The following is a 21,494-nucleotide window of genomic DNA, read 5'->3' as shown; positions in this document are numbered from 1 at the left end:
TCCTCCATCTCTGCCATGAGGAAGAACTCCTTCCACTTGGATCGCAGCATTTCACGACGGTTCCGCGGGATGTGGACATCACTCCCTCGGATAGGTTTCCTATTCCGATCCAGAACTCGTGAGGTAGCTTGGACAGCATTGACGACATAGTCATCAAGATAAGCCGGTCTTCTGCGTTCGCTAGCCTCTCGAAGTCCGCGGCGTGCCTTCTTTGGTTCCGCCTTTGCAGCTTCTTGCTCCACGCGCTCTTCTTCTGATTGAGTTTCGTCTCTGTGTGTGCGCTTTCCAGTCTGCTTTAACTGGCTGTCCGCCAAAACTGCACTCGCATCAATCACTTCACGATCAGTACTATGTTGAACACTTAAAGTACTCGACTTGCTCTCCTTCTTCTCGTTGTCCAGATCTTCCTCCAAGTTCAACATGTTCGACGAATTTCTGTCCTCGTCATCCTCCGATGCAAAGACACTAGCAATTGTAATCTCCTCGTTACTGAGATCTTGATCGTCTCCTTCGAGATCTTCTTCTGCTATCGACGATCCTCGTGTTCCAGCATCCGACACAACTTCATCTTCAGCCACATCAGAAGCAGTAGCGTCGTCCGAGTCCAAGTCATCGCCTGGGACGGGTTCGCTGTCTGCGTTAATCGCTGTCTCCATGTTGACACTGTCGGCATCCACACCATCTTCGCCATCGGCAGCAGGTTCCTCATGTCCAGCCGAAACAGTTTCCTGGCTTTCAGTATGCTCAACTTCTTCACGGGCTCCATGATAACGTCGTACACGGCCGGTATCCACATCTGCGTCATCCACTACGTCCGTAATTCCCTCGAGGTTATTGTCAACATCCTCAGGATCATAAAGTGAATTAAGTTCAATAGTGTCCATGATCTCAGACTCGTCAACTACATCCTCGCCCTCCTCGAGTCCAGAAGGCATTGTACTGTTGATCTCGACAATCGCCATGCTCGATTTGCATGCATCGTTGTCAGGCACGGGCTTGGTAAAGTGCAGCGAACTCAAGTCATCTTCATCCAGCTCAGCATCGTGTCGATCACGATAGACAACATCTTCCGCCACACGTAAGTCGGTCACAAACTTTGCCGTGCGCTCATCGGGGTAGTACACCTTACAACCTACGACGTCCTCCGCATAGCCCAACGCGTAGCCAATCTTTGCGTTGTGGTGGTGTTTTCGGCGTCCTGGCGTCACAGGGACGTGCACGTATGCCAACGCTCCGAACTTGCGAATGTGATGCACATCCGGCTTGATGCCAAACATCTTCTCGTACGGGATTCCCTGTGTTCCCTTATTGTACACCCGGTTCTTTACGTAAGCTGCATTGCGAAGTGCCTCAGGCCACAGGCTAACCGGAAATCCTGCCTGTAACATCGTTGCCTTAGTCATCTCCACCAATGACTGATGCGTGCGCTCGCAAAGGTTCAACTGAGAACTCTTGGGTCCAACCCTGATGTGTTCAATCCCTTGCGACGCGTACCAGTCTACCATGGCGGTGTTGACAAACTCGCCACCCTTATCTGTCAGGATTTGCTTCACCTCGAACGAGATTTCACCCATACTCCGACCAGCTTGCCGCTCCGCCCAAAGAACGTACTCTTTCAGGTGATGGTTTACCTTCGTGCTCGACTTCGACGTCAGCAACTTCACCGTCACGTAACGCGAATAACCATCCATTATCACTAGTACGGCTTCGAATCGAGTACCATTTGACTTACTTGGGATCAGTAGGTCCGCATACACAACTTGATTCGGTCTCTTGAGAGCGCGATCAAGTTTCTTCCGATGCTTGCTTTTCTTCTGCTTCGCTAGATGACAGGCATCACATGTGTCCAGTTGACGCTGGGTGAGCATCATTCCCCGCACCAAACCTTTATCAACCATGGTTTTCAGGTATTGAGGGCACGTGTGGCCCAATCTCTCGTGCCAGAGTGACAGCGGTGCCACCCCTTCGGCCACAGTGTAGTTGCACACTGCTCGGCACTCCGGACCGATGTTCAAGTTGCCTGGGATCGAAGGATGCATCACCCGGAAGCCCCACGTAGCGTCATGCTGCGTCGCGACTATCACCGTCCTTCCTTCAATGGAGACGTGGAAGTTCATCGTCGCAGGGTCGACAGCAAACTCAAATCCTTGGTCACGTGCAAACCCAGGCGAGAACAACCCGAACTCAGCACCGGGTATATAAAACACGTCGTCAATGTACACCACCGTCTGCTCACCATCCACCTCAGTGACGATTGCCACAGTCCCAACCCCAGCGATGCGCGATGCCAAGTTCGGCGTGATGCCGTGCACGCTCTGCATCTCAGTCGTGTCTTCTGTAAAGGACACATAGTACGCACGATCTCCAATGACATGCGAGTTAGAGGCTGTATCGAAATACCACCAATGACCTTGTGCCTCTGCAGGAGCACCTTGGTTTGCATCCGCCAGATTGTCAGCAGCTGCACCATCAACTGGTTCTGCTCCAGCACTCTCTGCATCTTCTTGTACACGTAGCTCTGCTACACGTAACTCTGCTACTTCAGCATCAACTTGCTGTTCGTCAGCAGCTTCATCCATCGGTTGCTCAGTCACCGCACCGGCAACTACTCCCGAATTATAATCACGAGCATCTGTTGGTTCGTCACCGATTTGACAAATCGTGACGTTGCTCTTCGGTTTGCGCTTTTGCTCATAGCCAGTAGCACCACTCTGCTTGCTGTCCTTGTTCGGACAGTTTGCCCTGAGGTGATTTTCACTACCACAAACAAAACATGCCCTTGGCTTGCCCTTTGACTTGCCCTGCTGGCCACCTTTTCCGTGGTCACCACCTTTCCCATGATCGCCACTTTTTCCACCATCATGCTTCCGGTCCCCGCTCTTCCAACTCCGTTTACCGCGGAATTCAGTCTGTCGGGCTGAAGCTGCACGAATCAACTCGCGAACTTTAATTGGGGTGTACACACTTGGATCTGCTCCATAGCGGATCGATGACTTTAAACTCTCAAACTCTGTCTGGTACGGCAGACTCTCGAGCATCATCTCGACCATGTCCATATCCTCAATATTGTACTTCAAGTTCGTCAGCTCTGTTCGTACACTGAACATCTTGCACAGGTGGAGATTTGCATCTTCTCCAGGTGATAGCTTCATTTGCCAAAGCTCACTCACCAGGCGACGAATCGTGTAGGCTCGAGTCGCTTCACTCTGTTTACCCTCAAACAGGTCGCAAAGTTCCGCCCACATATCCGATCCGGTCTTCTTGTCGCTGATTTGCTGTAGGATCTCTGGAGGCACCGACGTCCCTACCATGCGCTTAATCTTGACTTGTTTGAGCCTGAACTCCTCCTCCTTCTCTGCAGAAGAGGTCTGGAGCATTGCCGCGGTCATCGTGCCGTCCGCGATGTCCTCCAGGTTGCTCTCCTCAAACACTGTCAACATGGCCCACTTGTACGTCTGCCAATCCTTGCCGTCCCAATTCTTGGGCACTCCATCGTTGGTGTACTTCATCGGCTTCGACATCATGGAATCCGATGACCTCCCGTGCTTTGGGCTCATAACCCTGTTGGAACCTGTACCGGTTCCAGGCGCACTCGTACGCGTGGCGATTCAAAATGAAGACTAAATGCATTGAACGTTAGAGCCCTACCTCATCGGCTCCAACCAACATTTACTAGACAACGGGTTCAAGCCCATTGTCGTACAGTGACCTGATATCTCAGCTCCTAAGCCTCTTCCTGGCTTCTCAGCTTTCTTTTTCTCTTCAACTTTCCAGGTCCCAGATGTGCATTCCAACACCTTCAGCCGACGGCGGGGATGTTCACGCAGGAAGCACCAACGGAGTGAAACTGCAGAGGCGCTTTTGGGCCCACGTGAGTCTCCGTAAGAACTGGGCAGAGAAAGGGGGTAATTACAAAGTGAAAAAATCCGGAAAAGCACCAATTGGTGTCAAACCTTTTTTTTTTGGTGTTTGAGGTATATTGTGTTACTGTCCCTACTGCTAGAGAAGAACTAATTGGTGTCAAACTTGGCACACATACTCACCTTTCCGTCTTCATCAACATGGTCACGTGTGGTGTATCAAACCTGTGCTGTTGTCCTTCATATCGACGTCCAGGTGAATTCATACTCTTTGCCATATTAAATGACGTTGTGTGGGTCGCAATGTCCTTCTTTGTGTATCGTTGGTGTGGAAGCGGGTCACAATGGCCTACTTTGTGTATATTTCATGTGGCGCGGTCGTGGTATCACCAGAAACGATTTGGCCATGGGAGATAACGACGAAGCTACATGGCGATCAACTACATGTGCAGCAACGGAAGATGACTTTAACGCAACCTTGTCTGCACGACAGCATGGTGCAGACAGGTCGGCACTGAGGTGACGAGTGACACGAAAAACATTAGCCTCGCGACTCCCATCCGCTCACCGAAGATACCTGACCGATCAGGATGAAGAACGCATTCAAATTCTCGTTCGCGAGCGCGCTGAAAAGAACGCAAATTTCAACTTTGACGAGCTTACCGTACTTTTTCACGCGACAGCCACACGCAATTCTAAGGTTGCCCCAAAATAATTTCCAAACCGCAAATGGTTAAATCGTTTCCTTAGAAAGTATCCCAACCTTCGTGAATTAGTTATCCCAACGCGACGCAAAACGCCAGGCACAATATTGATCACACCCTTGGGGAATCCAGCCTCTACGATGAGCTCACCCACGCGCAGGGCAGATAGCGGTGTCTGTTCAGCAGGCTTCAGCACGATCGTGTTACCCACAGCACGGGACCCAGCTTCCACGCCGTAAGCAGCAACGGGAACTTCCACGGGGTAATCTGATCGCAAACACTGATAGGCTCGGTCTTGGTGTAGCAGAGGTATGGTCTCGACGTGGGTATGGCGGAGCCGTCGATCTTGTCGAGCCAGCCAGCGTAGTAGCGAAGAGTCTCGATGACGAGACCCAGGTCAGCGGTCTTGGCCACCGAGCACGGCTTGCCGTCGTCGAAGAGTAATTCATCGACGTTCTCCTCGATAAGCTCGGTAAGTCTGTAGCTAATACGACCACAGCCTGATCACCATGAATTTGCAGAGTACTAAAATTAGGTCAGCTTCCATTGCACAAATTTCCATACAAAATGCTATCGAGGCATGTTTTTCACGCTGCTGTTGTGGGAGGGCATTTGGCGTTGAGCGAACGCAGCCAGCGCGATGTGACATTGTAAATACCAGTCGTTCCGACTGTGTTGGTTTCAAGTCCGTCTTGTTTTTCCCGGAATTAATGAAAATCGAGTCCCCCCCCCCAAAAAAAAAAAATCAGCTATTTTTGCCCAGTTCTTACAGAGACGATTCCCGCAGCTATTCTGGGATGCCAAAACATAGGTTTAGCTGGTGCGCACAGATTTAGAAAAGTACGTGCCCACCCGCAGCACTTTGTTCCGCATCTATAGCAATATGAGTTACGAGGGCAACGACGAGAGCATTGTGCTCATTCTGATGCTTGCACTCACCACCGAAGGCCAGAGAGAGAAGCGTGATCGTTAGCGCGGCCAACACTACCTGACGAGAGCCGACCTCCACCCCGAGCCATGATATGGAACGGCATGGGAGGCGATGTACGGTTCTGGAAATGACAGAGCATTTATCACTACGGCCGGATTTGATGTTAGCTGCTTCCACTACTCGCTTCGCACTTTGAACTCAGGTAGGGTGCAAATAGGCAATGACATGAGTTGGCACCTTCATTTTCACCTATCGCCGGAGGAGTGTGGGATGCTGTCGAGTGGCTGTCCTCTTCATTGCTCAAAGCTCTTTCTTCGCCAACGTCGTTCTCCACAGGCACCTTTTCTTCGATCCGGCGCTGGATCTGACGGGCCACCCGGACATTTTCAGGGCACCTTGGATCCCCCGTTGGCTTCTTGACGTTGAGCAACGCTTGAAATGTCTTCTTGAGCGACACCAGTTCGCGCTCTGCGCAGTTGGTTTCGACCGCATAGTCTTCGTAGCTGTGCCGCACTGACTCCCATTCATTCGCACCCGTCGGCAGAACATCACCAATGAACTCCAGGAGGACGTCCACATCCTGGGGGCTGTCATTCTCGACACCTGCGACCCTCCCGCGCCTTGTCATGATGCTTGTGGTTGGTGATAACAGCTCAAAGGCTTGAATAGGTTCTTCTACGCGCCTCTAAGTTGAGAATTTCCAGCTCCTGCTCGCTCCGCTGCTGTTGCCCGGGCTCAGTGTCCACCGTGGTGGGCAGTCTGGAGTCTTGAGCTTGACGCGGGACAGACCTTGATGCGGAAAAAGAGTGTGGCTTGTTAGTTGAAGTTATTAAAATTGACAGGTAGAGCGCTTAAAAGAGGTCATTTTATCCATGTTCGCAGGTTTATTCTGCCAAAACCCAGATTCATGATCTGAAAGAGGGGGGGGGGGGGGGGGGGGGGGGGGCTCTTTCAGATTTTGAGTCTGAGCCTTTAATCACTTGAAGAATAAAATGGTTTTTCTTTGTATGGGGTAGGGCAAATCTTGGATCTGAACCAGTTCAAATGGCTGCGGGAATCGCTCCAATAGTAGAATAGGCAAAAGAGAATTATAGTACGATGAATACAACCATAGATACTTGGTACTACAAGTAACACATCCGTGCACAAGTAATTGAATAGCTCACCCAAGACGCACTATCAAAGTATCAAAACTAGCTGAGCAACAGGACACCTCAGCCTATTGACACGTCTCGAATTCATAGTCTTGACAGCGACCGCGAACGACATGGTCCAGCTCCACGATCACATCGAATAGCGGATTGCCAGCACGCTGAGTCTGCAACTTGCTCTTGCTAGCGGACTTCGCCGCAGCACCGTCGCCCACGATCACCTGCTGGGAACCGCCCACCAACCCCTTCAGGTCCGGGTTCTTGATCAACGCGCGGAAGTCGCCGTGCGCACTCGCGATCAAGCGAGGACCGCGCTGACGCACCGTGGACGCAGCCAGCACCTCGGCCTTGCGTCCGATCTCGTCCACGATCAACGTCTCCACCGTGTGGTTCTGCACGCACTCCACCATCACCCCCGCCTGCGCCTCCAGCGACCGCACCATCATGCGCCGAGCCCACCCCACGCACGCGTGCGGCACCAGTCCGTCGCCGCCGATCTCGTTTGACGTGTCGATGATGATCGCCACGTATTGCTCCTCAAAACCCGCGACGGTTCTAGCCCAAAGTATGCACTCGTTCAGGTCGAGAATCTACCCTTTGAGCTCCGTGGCGTGGAGAAACATCCCTCCTTGGCTAAACGCCTGCAGAATACTTTGGCTCAATCGGCGAAACTGTACGCTCAGTGCTACGCGGAATCCAGCGTCCAATCACCTAGAAAACAATTTGCAGGAATGACAAAAGCCCGATGGGAATATGCGGTCTCGCATGAAGGCCACCGTGCGATTTGGCTGGACCCGAATACTGACCATCCGCGTTCAGCGCAGAGTTGTCCACTGCACTCTCATATAGCAGCTGCAAGTCGGCACAGCTCACGAGCTCGACGTCTTGCAACTCGTAACGATGAAGCCAAAAACGCACTTTGTGGACACTGTGCATCACCTTGATGCAGAATCACTCAGCAACGTCTTTAGCCCTGCAATCGCTCGAGTGTTTGCTGAGAGACGCTAACCGCAGCACCACTGCAAGTTCGTCAGGTGAAGAACTCGAGATGACAATGGCGACCAATTGGCCAGGCTGGTTTTGGTTCACGTTGGAGCGTTGTCGCGCAAACTGAAAGTGCGCACCGACGACTGTTGTTTCGGGCGGTCAAACTTGTTGCTCGTCGTGTTCAGGATACTCTGCAATTCAGGTTATTTTGCAATTAGCTTGGCTCGCGGCATCTTCACGACAGCAGTCTTCCGAGTCTGAGCTGAGGTCTGTGGTTTCGGCGTCTTCGCTGTGGAAGTCTTGGGAACGGAAGCGTCTCTTTTGGTCGTAGGGTGCCACATTTTCGGTCGTGGAGCGGTAGAAGACATACTTGGTTGCAGAGGCACCGAATTGGGGGAGCACGAATAGTCCATTCCAGTCAGAGAAGACGACCACGTGACAGTTAGTCTCAGAACATGATCAACCTGTAGGTTCTTCATCGTCGTGTCCCATGCAAGTACACCTCCATTCATCGTCATTCCGAAATCCCCAGCAGTTAGGCCAGAACAATGGAATTTGACGACAAGCAAGAGTTTGCAGAGTGGGTGGCGGATAAAGCCCGCACTAACCGCGTTCACTTGGTGCTGTGTCACAGCGACGGCAAAGAGTATCGAGAGGAACTGCTCAAGTGTGCGGGTCGATGGCCAACCAGCCAGCTGAACAAAATCGACGAAACTCACGCGGACAGCATTAGCAGTGCTCTCGAGCACAACAGAGAAGGCCTGACGGATCGAATCTCCACTCTGCGAACACAACTCGCGTCGATTACCGACGCACTATTCTCCGTGAACGCTCAAGGCAAGCCAGGTAGACGCTTTTCGGCGGTGCAGATCCTGAGGGCGTACGTGAACGAGCTGCAAGAAGACGAAGAGCTGTGGTCAAAGATCGAGTCGCCGACGAGGTTTGCCCTGTCGTTTCCGCTGCGCAGGAAGCGGGAGATGCAGCAGTTGCTGCATTTACTGGGGCAGGATGTCAAAACGATTTGGGGCGACGCCGTGGAGCGCGTGTTCTCGCTCATGCAGACAGCTCACCAGGACGCTACGTCCGGCAAGTTCGGACTCGCGGCAATTCAAGATTCGCACGAGAAATCCCGCGATCGCGCGATATCAAAGGCCTTCCGAGCGCTGCTTCAGCATTGGAGCACCCGCAAGTCGCCTCGTCAAGTTACCATCACCCCCTCTCAACGAGGTGGGCAGGTGGTCTGCCAAGTGGAAGACACCTCGACGCACCACGCGGGGAGTCCGCTCCACTTCTTGCGAGAAAGGCCGGCTCTGGGTGGCTCAGCGTTCGCAGAGCATCGGGACTCGTCCATATCGGAACGTTGGGTGGAGTCTCCTCCTACTTCCCCCGTTGCACCTCGTCGGTCGTGGACACTTTTCGACTTTGTGGATTCCGATGCGCTGTACTAAGCAGTGGTCGCCGCCTCCTGCCATCGCTCCGTTCTGTTTGTCTCCTTCCTGTCCGAAGCAGGTGGTAGGTTCTTGTCTTCAAGTTGAAAATGCGTATGATACTCTTTGTTTGCCTGCACGGGTCGTTCTTCACCGTCCATCTTCGTTCCTGTATTTTTACAAGACTGTCTTCTAGGCGCCGCTACGAAGTCTTTAGGCCATGAAGAGGCACTTGAGTCCCAATCCATCGACGCAATGGCCAAACGCCACGCGCTCGACCTGCAAGTGCTCCACGATCGCCCCAGCTACAAGAAACCCAAGCCGATCTCCTCTCCACACGCTCCGCGAAAAAGCGCGAGCAGGCTATCGCGTCACGAAATCTTGGATCAAAATTTCGTCCTAGATGAGGAAGACGACGAAAATGCGGTTAAGCGGGGCAAGCCATCGCAACCTTCGAGTTCGGCTAGCAACCGACGGGGTTCACGTCTGCGTGGAGAGGAACTGTCACAATTCGAGACCTGGTTGAAAGCTCCGGTTGAAAAGCCAGCTGTACCAGGTGCAGGAGCTGCGAAACGCGTCCCCGACGGGGATTTGCTCATGTTTCGAGACAAGCGAGTGCTCGCACAGCCGCCGATTTTTCCTGTTGAGGAGAGAACTCGAATGAAAGTTCAACGGGGTTTTAGTCGTCGTCCGCGGTCGTCCGAAGAGAGTCCGCCTCGAAAGACTGCGCGCTACGTGGACTCGAAGGACAGTTTGGCTCGAGGTGCCGCTGTGTCGCTGCCTCCGATCATGAGCCCGACCAACAAAGACAAAGCTGTCATGGAGCAGTTGCTGGCAGAGTGCAACGGGTGCGTTAGAGATTGAGGTTACGGTTCATGAAGAAGAGCTTGCTGACTCGTGTTTTGTCTGGCAGGAAGGCTTTTGGTGGAGGTGCTTCACCGGGATCTCCAAAGCTGCAAGATAACCAGCACTCTGGTAGAGTGGCAAATTCCAACGCTGGCTTGGTTCTCCCTGACCAACTTTTTTACGAGCAAAATTCGTTTGAGCCGCTGTCGAAGATCGACTTGAGTGACTGGGTTATGTTTTGCAAAGAGGACAGCTCAGTGCTTACTCAGATGGCCACAAAACTCTCTCGACGTTGCACAGATCTTGATCTGAGTGGCCTTGTGACGCTCACAAAGGCAAAAGGTGCGTAATGAACAGAATATTTGCCTGATCCTACAGCAATAATACTCATCACAAGTGACTTTTGTAGATTTTGCAACACTGCTCGAAAACTGCTCGAAGCTTCATCGCCTGGCGTTGACCAAGTCCGAGAACATACCGGTGAGTCCGTTCGTGCAGCTTTTGCTAGGAGACAACCTGCATACTAATCCGAGCCGTCTCTGTATGGGTCGAGGCTGCACTTACTGTAGAAAGCAGCTTTCCATGCCATAGCGCGCAGGTGCCCATCAGTGGACGACTTATCCCTCGCAGAAAGTGATTCCGTGACGGATGATCTCGTTGGAGCAGTAGCAGAGTCTTTTACGCGGCTGGTCAGCTTAAACTTGGACGGATGTGAGCACGTGACGGACTCGGCTGTGCTGCAGTTGTTGAAAAAGATGAAGCGACTTGAAAGGCTTCGTGTTGACTGCTGCATTTTCGTCTCGGATGCGGCAATGGTACCATTGGCGAAAGAACGCGGACCACACTTGAAAACTCTCTCCGTTCGCCGTTGTCGCAAGGTCACCGACGCCACAATGAAGGAGCTGTTCTCGAACCAGCCTCGAGCACTTGAAGAGCTGAGCCTGAGCTACTGCGTGGACGTCACAGATGCGTCGTTTGAGTGTTTGTGTTCCGTGCCCAGCTTCTTCGGCAATCGCGCAGTCAGCAACTACCCGAGATTGGCAAAGCTTGATGTCTCTGGGTGCACTTCGCTGACCAATTTGAGTTGTTCCTGGATCTCTGCAGCGTGTCCACTAATTCAGAGTCTCAAGGTTTCAGGTTGCATCGGACTCACTGATAAAGGTCTCCTTGCCTTGGCTGGGTTACTGAAGCTTGAAGAGGTTGATTTCTCCGGCTGCAGGGGCTTTACTGATGCAGGATTTGAGAAGTTTTTCCGAACCGATGGCATCAACGCGAATTTGAGTACATTGGCAACAGAAGTCCCCGCTAAGAACCATTTCAAGCCCCTTCAACGACTGACGTTGTCGAACTGTCCCAATGTCGGAGAAAAAGCGATGCTCGCGGTGCTCGGCACGTGCTCCAAGACGCTGACATTTCTCAATTTCTCCAACGTTGCTCCCGTCTCTGCCTCAATTCTCGTCCGAGTTGTGAAAGCGTGTCGGTATTTAGCCGATCTGCGCCTTGCCGGTCAAGAAAACGTATCACGGGCGATGCTAACAAATTTGGCAAGCTACAACAAGGTTCTGCGCGTCCTGGACCTTCGCGACTGTGTGAGCGTTGATGATCTCACACTCTACCCGCTGGCAGTGATGCAGTCACTAGAAGTGCTCTACCTTTCGGGTTGTGCTAAACTCTCGAGTCGCGGGCTTCAAAGCTTACCAGGAAATTTGACCCACTTGGAGCTTCATGGCCACCCAGTCGACAAGCTTGACACTGCGTGCTGCCGTACTCTCAGTGATCGATTGCGAATGCTCGAGGTGCTCGAGCTTTGCCACAGCGAAGGTGTCGCTCCTGCAGGTATCGCTACGATCTGGAACAAGTGCAGCTTCTTGCGCCACCTCAACGTGTTTCAGTGTCCACTTATCCAAGTGCCAGAGCTCGCCAAACTACTCCACAGTCGTGCAGACAATCCGTACGGCCTTGAAGTCATTGTAGACAATGAGGAGTCCTTCAGAGGGATCGCAGCTTCAGACCCAGAGGCAGCAGAAAAGGCTCGAAGGCGAGAGAAGTTGCTGGCACACTCGACCAAAAGTGCCGAGCTGGCGACGCGGCTCCAAGCTCGCTTCCGTGTCCGATATCGCGCGCGCGAGAAGCAAGCTGAGCAGGATGATCGCGAATGGGAACAGTTTTGCGCTGCGCTGGACATTCAGCGCGTGTTCCGGGGCTACCAGTGTCGAATGCAGTATTTCTTTACCCGAAGCAAGGTCACCAAAGCAATCGTCCTGATCCAGTACAGATGGCGAAAGCGGCGACACGACCGTCGCGTTCGCCGGGCCCAAAGCTACTGGAGCAACCGCTCCGAGCTCAAAGTGTTTTCCGCGTGGAAAATGGTGTGCTTGGAGAAGAAGCGAGAGCAAAAGCGTGCTTTGGCTGCGCTGAAGGCGGCGAAGGCCTTTAACTTTTGGGCAGAACGCAAGTTACCAGGCATCTTCGCTGTGTGGAAGCAATTCGTCCAGCATAAGCGGGTACGCGCGAAGAAAGCGTTGGTATTCTGGAAGTGCCAGTCGATGCCTCGCGTAGTTGAAGCGTGGCGAACTCACACAGCTCAGGAGAAACGGCGTCGAGAATTGGTCACCAAGGTGTTCTTGAACACGGTCTCACTCGAGACCCACAACTCAACGCCGCAGTTGGAGGGCAGGGTGCGTGATTTAACCTTCCAAGCTTGTTGTAGCTGGTAGACTAACAACGGGAAATTCTCTGCGTTGAAATTTGCACCAGGAATGTGCAAACATGGCGGCGAAGAGATTGGTCTGGCGGATTTGGCTGGGGTTCATGCGCGACCAAAAGCTTTTCTTGCTCAAGGCGACCATGTCCATCGTCTGCGGGGTACGAGCACTTGTTTGTTAGCTTTTGCAGTGTCAGTCCTCATTCTGTGTGTTTGTGCAGAGCTTGACCCATTGGTCCTTCCGCCAGTGGCACCAAAACGCGCAGCGAGAGCGCCAGCTTCGAGACAAATACCGGCGTCTAGCAGGCAAGATGTTCCATCGAGACAAACTCCTCGTATGGAATGCCTGGACAGAATTCGTGCGGGAGCAGCGTGCCAAACGCCGCGCTTTCGCGAAATTCTCGAGCAATATCGTCACCAAGTGCTGGCTGCGGTGGCGCCGACATCACGATGAACTCGTGGCACTTCGAGCCGTCTCTGGTCGAGTAGCAGCACGACTTCGTATGATGAATGCTGCGCGGGCTGTGAGCACGTGGTACGAGTTCACGCAAGAGCAGGTCGAAATACGCAACCGACAGCGTCGAGCGCTGGCTTTCTTCATGAACGGAACGCAAGTCCGCGTCTTCGCCTCTTGGGCGGCCCACACGCAGTATGCGAAGCACTGCCGTGCGCGTGTCCGAGCCATGATGGAAAACGCGAAGTTGGCCTTCACTTTCACGCTGTGGGTCACGCACCTTCGCGACGTGCAGCACGCACACTTCATGGCGACGCGGCTGCAGGCGTACTGGCGAGGCGTGGCCTCTCGGCGGCAGATGGAGAACCACTACTTGTACATGGTTTGGGCCACCGTCGTGATCCAGAACGCGTGGCGTGGCCGACTTGGTAAAGCGCTTTTGCTGGCTGCAACCCGCAAAGCGCGGCTTCGGGAGTATCTGCGTGCAGAGCGCGAAAGGGACGCCATGGCGGTCGAGGAAGCACATATGCGCCAAGTGGAGCGTGACTTACGGATGGTAATTGTACTGCAGCGTCGGTGGCGCGGAGTTGCAGCGCGTCACTTGATCGAGGAAGTCCGTCGAGCGCGATTCCTACTCCGTAAGCAGCAAGAAGCAGAAATGCAGGAGCTTGTTCGGGTTCAGGCGAGACGCAGACAACTGGAGCGGGAACGTCTCGAGCGCACGAAGAGCCTCGCAGCCATTACCATCCAGCGCCATATACGCGGGTACTTGGCGCGACGTTGGTTTGCATCGCAAAAGGAGCTGCTAGTCCAGATCCGCTGCGCTGCACACGTGCAAGCTATGTATCGTGGCCGCATTGCTCGTAGACGCACCGCTGCGCTCAGACGGAGCTACATCACGAGGATGGAGGTGCTGACACGACGAGCGGTGGAAGGCAAAATGCTGCGAACTCTTGGCGCACCAACACGCCCGACTCAGCGTGGCCTCCGCAGCTTTCTTGCATTCTTTGGCCTCGATCCGGTCACCTTCCTCACAGACATCCGCTCGGTTTTCCGCGAGGTGCGTGAAGACTTTGACGAGTTGCGAGCCTTCTTCAGCGTGGTAAAGAAGAAGGTGGACGCCAACGCGGCCAAACAGCTTGAGTCGCAAGCTACGGCTCCTCCGCCTGCGGTGACTGAGAAGTCTAGACGTCGAGCATTTAACTTCATGCGGCTGCAGAGCAAGTCGCAGGCTGCCAAACGCTATCTCGGCGACTTTGAGACGATGGTAAACAGCGCTGCAAATGACAAACAACGCGAGGAGGAGCGCGTAGATCGAGGCGGAGCGGTCCGAGTCGTTTTGCCTGGCCACCCTCGCTGTGGCGAGACTGCGTTTGTGCTGAGCGTGGCCGACAGCGTGGCTCAGGTCAAGATGGATCTGGACGGCGAGCTCGAGTTCTTCCCACTGCTGATCCCGGCGACTAAACTCGAGCCTGCCAAGCGCGTTCTTCACCGCGTACCCGAGCTGGCATTCTCTGCTGCGTACGCGATAAGCGTGGGTGGTCCTGACGGCAAGATCAGCGCCAAATGGAGGCAGGAACTCGAGGCTTATGCTGCGTCCATCGCAGATGAATCCAAACGCTACTGTGCCGCTCGCGTGATACAGTGCATGGCTCGCGTGTACTTTGCTCGCACGCAGTACCAACGCGAGCTCGAGCTCCAAGGAATCAATGCCGCCAGACGGCAACAAGGGCTGCTGACTGTTCTCAAAACGCTGCGCTGTGCCAACACTCGAGTAGCGCGGATGCTTGTGATGCTGCAGCTCGTCCGTCCGATGGATGTTCCGCCTGGGCTTCCCGACAAACCTTTGGACATCCAGAAGGTGGTCAACCGCGTCCAGAGGTTCATGGCTCGACGCCGTGAATTGGAGCAGGTGTTGATGCGACTTGCTCCCGTCGAATACAAAGGATCTCTGGTGAACGATAGCCAGGGGCCCGTGTTTCTGCCAGCTCCGTACACGCGCTTGATCGATCGATTGATCCATTATCCGATACGCTGGGTGCAGCGAGCTACGACCGTCGCCGTCGCCAAACGACTCGCTAACCGAGGACAAGCTGAACTGGCTGCGTTTATCGGCGGGGCTGAGTTCGCGAAAAGCTTTGAAGAGGAGCACGCGACAGCTCGGGAGTTCTTCTTCCCTCAACTGGCAAACTGCTCGTTCTGTGCTTCCGAAGGCTGGGCGCTTGTGCATGGCGTGTTTCAAGAACGGAAGATAGCGATCTGGGAAACAGAGCAACCGGATATCGATAGACCTCAAAGGTTTCGCGCCGCCTTGGTCCCGCACGGCTGGGGAGTAGCTCATTTCTTGACCGGTCAAGTACATCCTGGTAAAGCAGCAGGAGAAGCTGCAACTGCTGGTGTGGCCCAGGTAGTGACCAAGTGGAATTGGCTGGAGAGGAACTCGGTTGAATCACGCTTTAAAAGTCTCCAGATCGTGAAAACGCTCAAGGCTCAAGAACGCGAAGAGCGGCTCGAAGCCCAGCTCCTGGAACGTCAAGGTGCTTGGAACACCGATCGCTCTCGCGAAGGTCCGCGCGGATACGCCAAGCGTCATGCAGACCTGAGCGTTCTGGAGGAGAAGACCATCGTGTTCCTTGCTGGGTTTGACAAAGAAATCGCCTGGCGAGACCGTGAGGAAGCTCGACTGCTTTTGGAAGAAGCGCGTGGAAATGCTCAGGCGACCAGAGAGCGTGACGAACTAGCTGCTCAAGGCCGTGCGCTTCACGTACTACAGCAGCAGAAGCCCGAGGCTGTGGTCGAAGTGCAGGTGGTGGCAACCCCAAAGTCTCCGCTCGAATTTCTGGCTGTCGGTGCTTTTGTGGAGGTGGAGCTGGACGACGAGAACTGGTACGAAGCTCGCGTTGAAGCGGTAGACCCGTACGATGCCTGCACTGCCGAAGTTCTTTACACTGAAGACAGCAAGCGTGAAATAATCAGGCTCATTGAGCTCACAGAGTCCAAAGACGAGCAGCTTCTATCTCAACACCGCAGTCAAATGACAGTAGCTGAGGTCACTGCCGCTGCAAAGCAAAAGGCGGCCGCAGACGCTATCCCCTTCCGACGCTGGAGGGCTGGAAAAGCTGTGGATGTGTTCTGGGAGGCCCCACTAGACAATGGCGCTCCGATCACGCAGTACGTCGTGGAATGGAAGGACGAAAGCGGCAACGAGGCGCTCGCAGGCAAAGCCATCGTGTCGGATGGCAGTTCAATAGCTTGCCGTCTTTCTGGGAGCTGCGTTGCCAGTGTCGAACCCTCTGCAGGCGACCAACCACCTGGAGACGACAAAGAACAAAATCCTCCACCGCGCGTGCCAACGAGGACAACCTTGTGGCCAATCCTCCCCGAGTGCGAGCAGTCAATGCGCGTTCGTGTTGCGGCTCAGAATGTCCAAGGAGTGGGTCTAGCCAGCGTCTTCCTGGAAATGCCCGAAGAACTTACAGAAGTAAGCTATCTCACCGCTGTGCGACTCACACGACCGCCTATTGACACCACCCCGCTCGAAGCACGTGAGACTGCCGCCATGGAGATAGAAGACGCCGTAGCGCACCAACTTCGAGTGGAGCTGACCTGTACCGTGTGCAAAGCCGCCGGCTTCTGTTCCAGTGAAGAAGTTGGCGAGCACATCTGCCGGACGCACGCGGTTCCGCTCATTTGTCCATTCCGCTCCTGTGCTCACGTCTGCGCTTCCGAGCGCGCGCTCCGCTATCACCTCTGGAACGCGACAGTGAGCCACCCCACACCCGACGAGAAGGCCAGCGCGTTCTTCATGGAGATACTCGAGCTTTCACGGCAGTACTGCTTCCGCAAGCCACGACGACACATCGTTCCTGGACGCGCTCCGGTCCGCCGTCAAGCATCGTCAGCACTTGCAGCAGCACGAGATGAGTACGAACGAGTTGAAGCGGAGCAGGCGAAGATTGAGGAGGAAGTCTACATTGAAGGCAAATGTCAGGACGCAGTGAAGGTCTGGCTGGCTCGCGGTCAAGACCTTCAGGCGCGCAACTTGGCTAAGCGTGCAATGCTCGACCGACGGGATCGCGAGAACCGACTGGAAACGCCACCGCCACTTTTCGGGGTGGACTTTGAATTTCCTGAAGTGAACGTGGGGCGACGCAATGCAGTCTTGGAGACGATCCGGTTGCTGGAGCTGGACTTGGAGAGCTTCCGAGTCGAGACCAACACGCAGCTGGACATCTTGCGCCACGAGGAGGGCGAGTTGCAAGACTACGTGGCACTCAAGGCCAAGCGCATCAAAGCGAGCGGCGGCGAAGAGTGGCAAAAGCAGTCGCTCAAGCGCGAGAAGAAGAAAGCGGAGGTGTCGCTGGCTCAGGTTCAGGAGAAGTTGGCCGCATTGATCGCGTCGTCCGAGCAGCGTATCGCCATGATGGAGAAGGAACTGGATCGCTTGGGCGCCATCGAGAAAGCTTTCGTGCCGTTTACACACCAACTCATTCGGACGCTGCGAGTTCGTGCACTAGTGCAGGAGACGCACAAGCAAGGCTCGGACGTTCTAGAGAACCACCGCACCCTTCTTGCGCAGTACCAAGACGATCTCCGCAAACTCTTGGGACGCATGGACAGCGAGGTGGAGACGCTAAATGCTTGGGACGCCATGATATCGACGCGGAAGAAGCAGCTTGAGGCACTGCAAGAAGAACTGCGACGTTTGCAGTTGCTGCATGTAGCAGAGCGGCAGAAGCTGCGCCAGCAACGAGATGAAGGTGACGAAGCCTTCTTGCTGGGAAAACTGAGGAAGGACCAGGCGCGCATCGTGTACCATCGTGAACGCGCTGAGCGAGAAGGAATGGCACGAGCCAAAATGACGCGAGTGGAGCTTGCCATGGCAGACGCAAAAGCGGCCCGCGAAGCAGCCGAGGCAGCCGCCGCTGGAGAAGAGCTGAAGATGCCGCTGCAGTCGCTGCAGATAGCCAACCACGACCTCGCACTGCATGAACGATTCCTGACTGGCAAGGCTACAGATGCAGAATACTTGCGTGATGACGCTGGGAAGTCACCAGGCAGGTCTCCTGCTCAAGCTGCCGTGTCACCTTCAAATGGTACTACCAGCGCAACCTCCGCTGGCCAAGCCACCTCCGAGTCAAACACCAGCGCAACCTCAGCACCAACGATGGTTGAAAGTACACCAGAACCTGGTGGTGACGCTGCTGAAGTTGGTGACGCGCCCTCAAACTCGAAGTCTAAACGGCGAACGCGTAAGGACAGCAAGCCAAAACTTCGTGAGCTGCCACACACGTACGTGCGCTTGGAGTGCTCCTTCGTAGACGGCAGAATCCGAGGCCAAGTGCTTCTCGAATACAACGACGGCTCTATCTACGAAGGTCCGTGGGTCGAGGACGCTAGCGCCAGTGCCACGAAACCTGCGATCTCCAGTGCTGGTGCCGAGCCTGATCCGCCACGAAAGACTCGAAAACTCTCACACGGACACTGGGGGAAGTTCACATGTCGAGATGGCACAGTTTGGGAAGGCGAAGGTGTCGACAACTTCTTCTCGCCCTTCACAGCCAGTGGGGCGAACTTCCGAGTGACGTCTTGTCCGGCCTCGTACATTTACGAAGGCTCTGTTCGACGTGGCAAATTCCACGGACTGGGAACGCTGCACATACGCATGCTTTTTTATCGGGGCGAGTACGTGGGCGAGTGGAAGGACGGTCAGCGTCATGGCTACGGCATCGAGCGGCTTGACAACGGCGAGTTGTTTGAAGGCTACTGGGCGCACGACCACCACAATGGTCCGGGTGAACTCGTGCTAGCTGATGGTTCTCGTTTCGATGGGTTCTTCCGCCGAGGACTCTGGCACGGGAGCGGCATTCGCACTCTCGCGAACGGCGATCGGATCTCTGGTGATTTCCACGATGGCTTCTTGGACGGCCCAGGAGCTGTTGAATATGCTGACGGGAGTCACTACGCGGGTGCAATGTGGCACACTAGGCGGCATGGCCATGGTGCTCTTGTGTTTCCAAACGGTGACAGGTACGAAGGCCCTTTCGAGGACGACGAAATGCACGGGGAAGGCACCTTCATTTCTCGCAGTGCTAGCGGCGAAGGCACTTTGGGCGGAAAGAGCGAGCCGTTGGAGCGTCTTGGGCGCTGGGAACATGGCGAACGCGCAGCTTGGCTCAGTAAGCCAAGCTCTCAGCTGGCAACCGCTACGTTCGTGCAGTACTTCGGCGTGTTGCATCGAGAAAACATCGCTGGGGAGCTGGAGCTCGACCTGCTGCCTACCAAGTTCCGGACGCCGTACGCGGTGATGATAGCGCGGCAACTGCCCACGTTGCCGGAAGGTGTCGACCCCGAGGACGCCTTCGTGAAAGCTGTGGTTCATCTGCTGGCCAAGACACAGAGCGTCATGGTAGGGGCCGAGGTGCTTGAGAAGACGTCCACTGAGCATGCAGCCGTGCAAAACGCGATCGAGGCCCATGAACCCGAACTGGAGAAGCTGCGCAATGAGCAAGAACTGTGTGCTCGCACAATGCGAGAGGCCAAAGCGCGCGTCGCCACCATGGCTGCCGAACTCAGTGATGCGGAGGCTCAGGAAGAGACCATGCAGGTCAAAGTCGAGCAGTTCTGGAAGCAGGACCGGCAACAGCTCGAGCGCAAATATCGCGAGGCTGTTGACGGCTTGCACGAGTTGGAACCGATGGACTGGTATCGTCTGCGGTCAGCAAAGCTGGACAACACGTTCATGTCGGTGCTCAAAGCTCTTTGTGTGCTTCTCACCTTCACCTCGAACTTCCAGCTGGAGCTGGACGAGAAGGAGAGACTCGAGAAGCTGGCCAGGTACGAGAAGCAAAAGCGCCAACTGGGCGACAACACTACCTTGAAGGCCCCCGCAGAGCCTGCAGAGTTCCCGTCACGAGAGGATATACTGCGAATGCTGTCCAGCAGCGACGACAACGTGGTCCTAGGCGACCGCGAGGGGCTTATTCACAAGTACGCCGTCAAGGCGCTGTACATTCTGCCGCTCTTTGACGCCTACTCGTTCGCCGATGGGCCTCGCCGCGCTCGACTGCTCTCGATCACGAGCGTCATACACCACCCGCGGCTTCGGCCGAGCAACTTCCAGCTGCACACGATCTCTCCAGCACTAGCAGCTGCCTGCGTGTGGGTACGTGCGGCGTATCAATATGCCTCGAGGGCAGCCGAAATCGCCCCCACGGTGCAGCGTGTGCATGCGCAGCGCTTGATGTTGCTGCGAATGCGTGAAGAGCTGGCTGCCGAGAGAGCAACAGAGCAACACGCAATTCAAGCTGCTGACGAGGCTCGCTCCAAATTAGAGGCTGGGCAGAGTACCATGACAACACTGGAGGAGAAGCGTGCAAGGCTTCGCAAGGTGCTAGACGATCTGGACGCGCTGGATCAAGCTGAGAGCGAGCCCATGGCCAAGCAACACATCACTCGTCCACGAACAGGTCCGAAGTCCGCTTCGACCCAACGCACTGGCGAGCCAGAAGTTAACGGCGACCTTGGACAAACTGATGTAGACGTTGGCGAAGACGTATCGGGGGCAACGGACCCAAGCCACGTGCCGAAAGAGACTGTCCTTGGGCAAATTCTGTCCGACGCGGCTCTGGCGCAGGAGTTCTCCATCCTCAAACTCGAAGTGCACAAGGTCGTGAGTCGATACAATGCATCGGGTAAAGTGCCGTTGAGTGAGTTCCCTGCGGCGTTCGAAAAGTCGATGCACAAGCCCATTGTGCCCGGCACTTTCGGGGTCAAGAAGCTGCGTACGCTACTTGGGCTGCTGGAAGACGTCGTGGAGATTGTTCCGCCTCAGCGAGAAGGTGAAGTGGAGACTGTGCAGCTTTGTCCCGAACCATCGAGCAGCGACGAAGAAGCTGACGCCGACGACGGTGCTCCGAAGCCCAAGCGCGTGCACTACCCAGCACTGCCACGCCTTGCCCACTTCTGTCGGTCCTGTCCGGGCTTGAGCTTTGCGAAAGAGGGCGAGCTTCGCACCCACGAGGCCACCAAATGGCACTTGTGGAACCTCTCGGCAAAGCGCGAAGGTCGAAAGCCGCGCAAGTGGACGGTGGCGTCTTCGTGCTGGAGCGAAGTGTACGACGCAGCTTCGGGCGACGTTTGCTACTACAACCGCATGACCAAAGACGTCGTCGCGGCAGCCGACGGACCTCCGCCGGAGATGCAGGCGGACGATATTTTGCTGGAGCTGCTGATGGACGAAGCTCAAGTTGCTCAGGAAGAGAAACCGGGTGATCACTGGGAAGAAGTCGCCGACGAGGCTGGCAGCGTGTATTTCTACAACCGGCACACGGGTGAAACGAGCTGGACGCACCCAGCAGAACTCGAGCAGCACGTTGAAGAGAAGGCACCCGGGGCTTCATGAATACTGCACCACTACAAAAAAAACAG

The 21,494-nt window shown here is 54.9% G+C and overlaps 4 protein-coding genes across 4 annotated transcripts; 2 read left to right on the top strand and 2 right to left on the bottom strand.

Moving 5' to 3' along the window:
- Positions 1-295: 295 nt before the first annotated feature.
- KRP23_12602 (Retrovirus-related Pol polyprotein from transposon TNT 1-94) lies at positions 296-3,524 on the bottom strand (the record flags this gene model as incomplete). Its single annotated transcript, XM_067883240.1, has 2 exons — positions 296-303; positions 371-3,524. The coding sequence occupies 2 exons, from the start codon at positions 3,522-3,524 to the stop codon at positions 296-298; spliced, it is 3,162 nt and encodes a 1,053-aa protein (XP_067739510.1).
- A 3,190-nt stretch (positions 3,525-6,714) lies between these two features.
- On the bottom strand, positions 6,715-7,092 carry KRP23_12601 (Protein SEEDLING PLASTID DEVELOPMENT 1; the record flags this gene model as incomplete). Its single annotated transcript, XM_067883239.1, has 1 exon — positions 6,715-7,092. One exon carries the CDS (start codon positions 7,090-7,092, stop codon positions 6,715-6,717), a length of 378 nt encoding a protein of 125 aa, XP_067739509.1.
- Positions 7,093-8,181: 1,089 nt separating this feature from the next.
- Positions 8,182-9,081, top strand: KRP23_12600 (uncharacterized protein; the record flags this gene model as incomplete). The annotated part of the gene is made up of 1 exon (XM_067883236.1): positions 8,182-9,081. The coding sequence occupies one exon, from the start codon at positions 8,182-8,184 to the stop codon at positions 9,079-9,081; it is 900 nt and encodes a 299-aa protein (XP_067739508.1).
- Positions 9,082-9,315: 234 nt separating this feature from the next.
- Positions 9,316-21,468, top strand: KRP23_12599 (Radial spoke head 10-like protein B2; the record flags this gene model as incomplete). Its single annotated transcript, XM_067883235.1, has 5 exons — positions 9,316-9,908; positions 9,974-10,248; positions 11,203-12,584; positions 12,664-12,771; positions 12,832-21,468. The coding sequence occupies 5 exons, from the start codon at positions 9,316-9,318 to the stop codon at positions 21,466-21,468; spliced, it is 10,995 nt and encodes a 3,664-aa protein (XP_067739507.1).
- Between the last annotated feature and the right edge of the window lie 26 nt (positions 21,469-21,494).

This window comes from Phytophthora ramorum, assembly GCF_020800215.1.
Source record: "Phytophthora ramorum isolate Pr-102 chromosome Unknown Phyram_PR-102_s0015, whole genome shotgun sequence".
Lineage (NCBI taxonomy): Eukaryota > Oomycota > Peronosporomycetes > Peronosporales > Peronosporaceae > Phytophthora > Phytophthora ramorum.
This window is presented reverse-complemented; position numbering and strand designations above follow the sequence as displayed.